Below are 8,732 nucleotides of genomic sequence, written 5' to 3' on the forward strand. Positions count from 1 at the left end.
AGCTCCATCGAAATCGGTGTGATTCTAGGGAAATTTTGAAAACATCCCATTTCAGACTGACACTCGATTTACAAGAGTGGCGAGCTGGTTCCACAACAGGAGTGCTCTTCCCAAAACATGGTTAGTAGATGGTCTGTCCCAGTTCTGTGCAACACTGGCGGTGCTCTTAATGGGTCGTCAAATGAGCCCCTAATAAAAACTGAAAATATGGGGGGTATCAAAACCTATTTGGGCATTCTACCTGGCAAAATAGATTACTGTATTCCTGAATCTACCTCGGTTTTTCAGAAGCTTTTATATTTGAGCGAGAAAGGGAATCTCCCTATTCCTTTCCATCAACAGTCAAACAAACACTGCAGAAGAAAAGGCAACAGACTACTCCAGTTAATGCGAAGTACAGCATTACAGCTATCTCGAAACTGCTCTTCCATAAGAAGTACTCGTACAACAGTACAATGCTATACTTCCAGGAAACATCTACTACCATACAACCACCTGGTGCAAAACAACATCTACTTCCATCCACGTTCCACTTTGGAGATATCCCACTTTGAAACCTCATCCTGCAGCTTCTCTGTCTGGCTCGTTTCTGCAGAGGAACCAAGGACAGTTTATAGCTAGCCAAAGATTAGAAAAGAAAATGTGAACTTCTGGTCATAAGGCAGTTGATTCCAGAAAGAGGCTGCTACACTGATTTGATGCTCTTATCCATGCCAATGAGTCCAGCAAGTGAAGAAATAATTAATGCTCTTATCCAAGCCAACATGAACAAGATGATTTATCCTTAAAAGCAAAACAATTTGTGTTTGCAAAAAAAAACAATTTGACAGGTATTTTACTGCTACTACTATGACCAGGTTACAACATACGCTACGCAATCACTACCTGTGGTGAACTCCTGCACTATAGCGGTTCACTCCTGTATAACAAAATTTCACTCTTAAATTCATACTTCAAGAGTAATTAAACTGAGAAATATGACAACGATAACTAAAAAGTCAGAAGAAAGGAGGACAAATGCTACTATTCACGTAAGTAAAACTAATCTTTCATGTATCGTCAGATTAGTTTTTTTTTCCATGTAAAACTACACCATCATCATAAAAGTAAAACATATTGATTTTGGACCATTTGGTGCTTAAATCGGAAGTTGATTGCTTGAAAGCACCACAAGAGGTGCCCAACTTATGTTGTCCAGGTTAAAACATTAAAAAATCAGCTAAACAACAGTCAGATAAATACACAAACCTGAACTTAATAACAGACATTCTAAAGAAGTGGGCATGCTAAAATTGACAGTGGTGCATCTTTGGTCCAATTCCACCAACAAGCAAGCCACGTAAGACAAAAAACTAGCTAAAGCTGACATTTGCCCAAAATAAAAACATCACCTCTTCCTCTATTTCTCAGCCGTTCTCTCTCCCTCATTCAACATATCAGCACTTTGCCATGTTTAGGCTGTTGAATTCGCATTTTGCAAATTATTGGACTAAACTGATCCAACAAAGCAAGTTTGCGAACCTACTGTGCAGTTTACTCTTCCTACTTGTTTATTAGCGCCAAGACATATATGGCATAATCAGCAAGAGAGAATTTAGTGAAGCTAGTCTTAAGAATATACTCTTGCCAATGTAGGAGGCTAGGTTTTTACCTCAGTGCCAAAAAAGCAACGGCTACTTTCCCATGTACAATTGCGTGCTGCTTAGTCCACCACATATATTAAACAAAAAAATGAGCCCATACCCCAAACCAACAACAAACCGTCGTCCCGTGCCACTGCCGATCCCGCATGCTCCTCTATATACCTCTTAACGATTCCCCTCGATATAAGGTTGCCACTGTTGCGTTTTCTTTTAGCTTGTCGAAGCTACCATACCCTAAACTTCTAGTGCTACCAAGGGAAGGCCGCATTCCTGCCATCATAGGCCTCGTGGAAGAACAAAATATGGGAATATATACATTAGGCCCCTATGATTAGCAGGATTCAAAAAGCACCATGAAAAAACACAGGAATAGGAAAAATATGGGAGTACAATGCCATGACTTCCTGTATCCAGTAGGTTTGACAGCCATAAGAATTTGTATCAATGAATGCTTGAGTGTACCATAGGAAAATGACAATAACTTTTCTCAGAAGCATGAGACAGTAGGAAATGCCCTAGGAAATTTTTTGAAGGGATTACGGTCCTACAAATCAAACAGCCTTTATAATAAGAAAGAAGATAATTCTATGGATACAATCCTAAAAGATACTTTGAATCGAGGAGAACCTTAGATTTAATTCGTCTTTATTCATTAGGTACTTACTAATATCTACCATGCTTGATTCGTAAGTATATGACTTCAAATTTTTAAGCAAGGGGCTGCTGTTTGGCGCTCACCCACCCGCTTCTTCTCTGGCGGGTCACTTTCCGATTAGCGGCACTTTCCAGCTTTGCATAGTCACGCCTGATCAAAATTTTCCTTTTTGTTAAGTTTTAGAAATTGCAACATCAACCGTCAAAAAATCCAATATCCCACGTTTTAACTTGCTGGAAGTTCAAATTTTCAATATTTTGGAAAATTCTGAACTTTTGAAAATTTAAATTTTTCTCTTTTCAAAAATTCAAACTTCCAAAAAAATTGGATTTTTAAAACTTTCAGAAATTTCAAATTTCCACGAGAAAGAGAAGACCGGGGAGTGTCACATGGATGAGTCCATAGGAGTTTCATAGGAGAATAAAAAGTTAGGTGGGCCCTGCCGCTTTTGGCTGCCCAGCAACTTTCCCCACCACGCAGGGTCACCATCTAATAAAACGCCAAAGTTGATCACGTGAAATATTGATGGAAGCATTAATGTTGTGTGAGTGTAGGTTGAAACATTAACCACCTGTGACCACAAAATTGCAAGATGGCAAGGGTATCTACTTATCTGTGTTTTAATAGAAGAGGATATAGGGATGTAAGTCAGGCGTGTTGCGTACATGGTTACCCATGCGTTGAGGGAAAGATGATTCAGCACTTGCCCTGATGCACATGTCCTAAAATGGGCCATATTTGTCTACTTGTGCATGGTCGGATAGTCCCGTATTTGGGCAGTTGGTTCCCCTAGGCATGCAGCCCCGAATCTCCCTGAAATGGAGTCATACAACTACCAAATAGGGAGTCCAAGGCGTGTGCATCAAGATGATGGAGAAGAAGGAAGGTGGCCACCGACTAAGATCATGGACTTTTTCGACTCGCAGGAACACGGACTCTTTCGTCCAGAAACCCTAGAAGCATATAATAGCTAGTTAGCATATCTGATCTAGACATTCCGTCTAGGTCGTCCACCTTCAACTTCGGCAACTTGGCCTCCGACTCGCTGGACACGGTATTATGCACCCGGTTGTAATTTCTATTGGATATAAATCCTATATAGACAGGAGTAGGGTTATTGTTCGTCATGAAAGGGCCCAAACCGGGCCCTTGCCTAGGTAAAGCTTATGTCTTGTGTCCATCTGGTAACCTAAGGTGACGTACATTCCTTGTATTGTTGTTCTTAGTAGGGATGAAACCGGATCGGATTCGGATGGATAATGCTCATACCTTATCCTATTGCATATTTATTGTCGGATTCGGAAGCGGCGCTGATGCGAATTCAAATAGTGGATTATGGAGATTAAAACATGGTAAGGTAACGGAATGGACCCGGACAAAAACGGTCATATACCACATGCATATACAAGAAATATATAAATGCTTTGCCCTAAAGTTATAAATAAACAATGAGCAAGTATTAATACTTATACACTTTAAACACACATAAAGCACTAAAATAAGCCAAATAGATCACTAAAGAGCATGTCTCGTCTCATAAGCAGAGATAACATTCACATATTGCTATTTAATACTTAAAACTTCTTCATGCATAAATCGTATATCCATATTTAGAAGGTCGGATTATCCGACTAGGAAAAACAGATTATCCTACGGCCTCGTATATTAGTACTCGGATTCAGACCGGATTGTGTTGGGATGTCAAAAGGTTCTTACCGTATCATACGAGAACGGATTCGGAAACGGTTTCGATCGGAAATTATCCTAACCACTTTCATGTTGCAAACATCGACAACATGAAAGTGTCAGTCATGCATTCCACAAACAAGCATAGACACTTAACATGCTTATCAACGGGAGGTGCCCACTGCCAATGGGCATGCCTTGAAGCCCGTTTACCCAAGAACAACACAACTAAAATTGAATGCAAGGGTTCTAAGAATCACATATGTTGGGCTCTGAAGAAAAATTTGGTCGTTCACTTACAATGCAAAAATGCCGCATAGAAATAAACAAGTGAAGTCATTGTGGATTCATGGTTCTAGGAATCAACAATGCCTAAGTGAAGCAATGACACAGATGAGATAGGGAGAGCATTGTCACTGCAGATGGTAAGGAGCATAGTACATGATATGCCTGTGGAGTTAGTAGCCTAGTCACATGACATTGTGTGGAGACATCACAAGAACGACCTAGTTCCGTATGTCAATAAAAAATACATGTTTGCAGCTAAACGAGTGGAGCACGCACAGGAATTGGCACAACGAGCAATATCAAACCCATGCCCACAAGGGTGCTCATCGCCCACTCATGGCGAGACAATTATGCCTATGCGACTATGCCTAAACCCGATGGGTATCCATGTTCGTTGGTACCTATCAGGTCATCTCGACATGTACAAATAGTACCATATGAGTCAAGGTTCACAAATATATGTGATACATCCATGATGGCCCGCATGTCATATGAAACAAAAAATATTTACTAAAATATTACCCGTGTAACTGGTTGCAAACAAATTAGACACATGTCCAACCCATGACTAAGGGGATCTCCAAGGGCGTTGGTCAAATGGTGTCCCCCAAGGGGACAAAGTGGTAAACAACGACACCCCAAATCCCCCTGCCCTCGTTTTCTCAAACTCAAATTTTCATCCATTTGCAACAATCAAGAACAATTCAATGGTAGATATATCATGACAAACAATTTTAAGATAAATTACGCATGACAAACAACTTAATCAAAGTTCATGATTCAGATTAAACAAACCGAATGAAACAATGTACATCGTCATTTTCATGGCGTGCATTGATGTTGCTAGGCATCCGGCGGAACCCACTTGAGCGCATCGGCATCCATGATGGTAGTGTCGGTGAACATGACCCTCAGACTCCTCGATGAACCTTGCCAGTCCGACTTCCTCTCTTTCAAGTGCAATCCTCCCCGTTCTCAATTTCAACAATCATTGTTTGTATCTCCATGAATGTGTTAAACCTTCCGTCCTTCTTTTCTTCCTTCATTCTATCTCTTTTGGCACTTGCCATCTCTCCTTCTCAATTTCATCTATTCCTTCTTTGGGCGACCGGAAGTGCAAGTGCAGGTACGAGCATGGCATGGACGCGAGCTAGAGAAGCTGCCGCTTGAGCCTTTTGCTTGGTGTTGTGCTTTTTGCGTGCTAGGCTCTCCAAATTCATCCCGAGCATGGCCGGCAGTGCCTCGAACATCTTGGAGTCCATGTCGGACACATCCGTGTGGCTGGATAGATCCATGTGGAGGATGGAATGGGGCAGCGGGCTCGAGTCAATGTGGGAGCGCGGCGATCGAGCTAGGAGTGGTAGCGGCCGTCGGGGTGGGGTTACAGCGATGGCTGCCGAAGTGAAAGGTGGGACACGAGCAAATAGAGTGGAGAAGGGTGGAGTGGGGACGGGGAGGGGTTCCGGTGTACGTGTCCTACGTGGCGGACAGATCGGACTCCCCTACTCCCCTTCATTTGACACTACAGTAGGGGATTTCAAACTATAAGACGGATAGGGCCAAAGTAGGGAGCCCGTTGGAGGCCTTTTTTGTCTAGAAAGCCCGGTTCGGATGAGCACGAGGGAGTGGGCGACGCCGTTGGAGATTGTCTGACTAAGTTACCAAGGCCAAGGGCAGAGAATCGTACCCATACTCTACCCATGGGGAAAACTTGCAGAATACCCATGGGCAAAATTGCCATCTTGGGTTTCCATGCTTGTGCGTGTTTACCTTCCAAGCATAGCTTTTTGCCACAAACATAACCGCAAGTACAAACTACGAGTCTAGTAGTATACCTTCCCTATTGGAGTTTTACACATGGGTAATGCGGTTATCACGTTCAATAAAAGGTGGTGGTCTTGCTTCCTTTTCGCTGGATCTAGGCAAGGCTTTGAAGGGAAATCATGTTTATATATGTCATTTGGAACTGTTTTGAAGGGAAGAAATTGTTATGCCAGGTTAACAATAAAAGAGGGGTCACCGGGTCAGCCCCCCCCCCCCCCCCCCAGTTAGGCCTCTTTTCCATATTCCAGAGTTTTGTGTTCCTTTTTCTTAGGGTGTCTCACATCTATGTAAGGTGACCCCGGCTGTTGGATAAAGTAGAATGAAGTTGTCTAATTTCTCCCGTTTATCAGCCATCCTCCTCAAAAGTATCCTCTCTTCCTCCAACCCCTAGCCACACCATCTCCACCGTCCCTAACCACGGGACATAGCAGTAAAAGTCAGACTTCCCAAAATTAGGCAATGCAACTGCTAGAGTCTGCCTCCTTTCGAACAAAACTTCAAGTTGTGGAGCCTGACGATTCCTCATGGTTTCTCAAAATGAATATATAGCCGATAGGGCTAACAATATATAGACCACGAAAGTAGTAATCTGGAATAATAGTTCCAAGTAGTTTAATTACCTTGAGGCCTAATGAGGAAGTGACATAAGGTCATGAAAATTGGCAGTTCCACACAATAAATGGCAATCACCAAAACAACCAGTGGCATCCAAATGAAAGAAGACATACCTAATGAATTATACCATCAATATGTTGTTACCGCCGCTTCAACCTTCGTGCAATTTGGTCATATGTGTGGTGCCTCTCAGCCTTGTAAAATGCTCGCTTCATTTTTTCAATGGTGGGCTGGGGCAACTCAATTCCCATGTCAAGCATCTGATCGGTATATTTCTTCACCTCGGAGAACCTGCTAAAGTCGAGAAGCCCAGTTATTAGCTCTTTGGCTGATTCCTCAGCCGGAGTAATTTGGTGCTCCACGATGCAGTGCCACACGTCAACTGCGGCAGATGGGTTAAACTCCTGACAAAATAAGCTGATAGCAGCAGCACAGTTGGAGGCAGAGGGCAGCTGCTCGTTCTTGCTCATCTCCGCAAGGAAACCTTCAGTCTCACGAGCCTTGCGCTGCTTGATGAGCCCCTCAAGTATGGCATTATATGTAACAGAATCTGCAAAGACCCCATTTAATGGCATTTCGTCGAGCATCTGGAAGGCGTAGTCGGTGTTACCGACACTAGAGCAGAGGGCAATTACGGCATTGTACATTGGGAGATTGGGAACCAGTCCTGCATCCGAGACCATAATTTGCCAGATAGCAATAGCATTGGCATGGTCTCCCTTGCGGACGACAAGGTCGATCGCGTTGGCAAAGAACTTGAGCCCCGGGAGGCAGCCCTTGGTCCGCATCACCTGGAGGAACTTCAATGCCTCGTTGAACTGGTCCCCTCGCACAAGCGTGGAGAGGAAAGCATCGTAGGCAGGCATGTTGCTGGCGTCCCACCCGACGCGAACGACCATCTCGCCGAAGGTGCTCTTGGCGCGCTGGACGTTCCCCTCCTTCTCCCACGCCTCGAGCAGTATCGCGAAGGTGTCCGCGTCGGGCGCGACCGTGGTCTTGTAGCGTTCGAAAAGCTCCCACGCGGCCTGCCCGCCGCCATCCCGGCGGCACATGGCGGCGAGGAGGGAGTTGAGGGCAACGGCGTCCGAGGTCACGCCGTGGCGCTCCATGACGTCGAAGGCCATGGCGGCTTCCTTGAAGTTGCCGCGCGCGCAGTAGGAGGCGAACATGGAGGCGAATGTGGCGACGGAGAGGAGGCCGCCCTCCTGGCTCATGGAGAGGACGGCATCCCACATGGGATCGAACATGGCGGCCTTACCGAGGATGTCGACGAGGAGGTTCCAGGCCAAGGGGGTGAGCTGCACGGACGCCTTCGCCCAGCGGAAGAAGCGGACGGCCGATTTGGGGCGCTCGTAGCAGGTTTTGGACTTGAGCACCTGCTCCGCGGCCTCCGCCGTCGGGCCGACGCCGCAGGAGGCCAGCGCCCCCTCCACCTCCCCCATCGGGACGCGGCCGAGGATGTCGAGGAACGCCTCCACGGGCTGGGACCCCTCCCCCTCCCCCTCCCCCTCCGTGCTCTTCTCCGTCGCGCTCATCGGCGGCGGCTGTGCTTTCTTCGATCTGCAGTGTCCTCTACTTTCCCCCTAATCCTACTCCTACTGTCAATCCTAATTTTGGCCCCTCCTATCCAGCGTTTGGGTTTTCTATACCTGAAGAAAAACTGCGTGTTTGTAAAATCCTCAAACTCTCTCGTCTTGGGCCTCAGTCGAAACCTGCCGCAGCTGAAATTTGGCCTGTTTATTGGGCGGACAAACCCACGGCCTGAGTAACTTCTTCGTTCCGCGGCTGAAATTCGGCCTGTTTATTGGGCTGAAATTTGCGCTATAATGTGGGAGCGACTGTGTCTCGCTTAATTGGCAAAATGTGATTCTTGAAAGAAAAAAATCGCAAATTGTTTTTTGGGTAAAAGACTGCGAAATCACCAATTGAGGAGTACTCATTGCAAAGATCACTCACACCTTCCCTAGATTGCGACAAGTGGCACGCTGCATGTTGCTGCTATCGTTTAGCAGCAACATTAT

The 8,732-nt window shown here is 45.3% G+C and overlaps 1 protein-coding gene across 2 annotated transcripts; it reads right to left on the reverse strand.

The window, feature by feature from the left end:
* Window positions 1-358: 358 nt before the first annotated feature.
* On the reverse strand, window positions 359-8,316 carry LOC123046094 (pentatricopeptide repeat-containing protein At1g77360, mitochondrial). Of its 2 annotated transcripts, XR_006421947.1 has the most exons (3): window positions 6,825-8,316; window positions 886-919; window positions 359-589 (listed from the first exon to the last, which is right to left on the reverse strand). XR_006421947.1 is itself a non-coding variant. In XM_044469382.1 (2 exons), the coding sequence occupies exon 1, from the start codon at window positions 8,244-8,246 to the stop codon at window positions 6,852-6,854; it is 1,395 nt and encodes a 464-aa protein (XP_044325317.1). In that variant the 5' UTR covers window positions 8,247-8,314; the 3' UTR covers window positions 359-589; window positions 6,825-6,851. The 2 variants fall into 2 exon arrangements, 1 of the variants encoding a protein (XP_044325317.1); XM_044469382.1 differs by lacking the exon at window positions 886-919 and having other exon boundaries at window positions 6,825-8,314.
* Window positions 8,317-8,732: the final 416 nt, after the last annotated feature.

Source organism: Triticum aestivum, chromosome 2B (genome assembly GCF_018294505.1).
Source record: "Triticum aestivum cultivar Chinese Spring chromosome 2B, IWGSC CS RefSeq v2.1, whole genome shotgun sequence".
Taxonomy (NCBI): domain Eukaryota; kingdom Viridiplantae; phylum Streptophyta; class Magnoliopsida; order Poales; family Poaceae; genus Triticum; species Triticum aestivum.

Bases quoted from the DNA above. Each gene is read 5' to 3' on its own strand.
- LOC123046094 (XM_044469382.1), bottom strand. From the start codon at position 8,246: ATGAGCGCGACGGAGAAGAGCACGGAGGGGGAGGGGGAGGGGGAGGGG.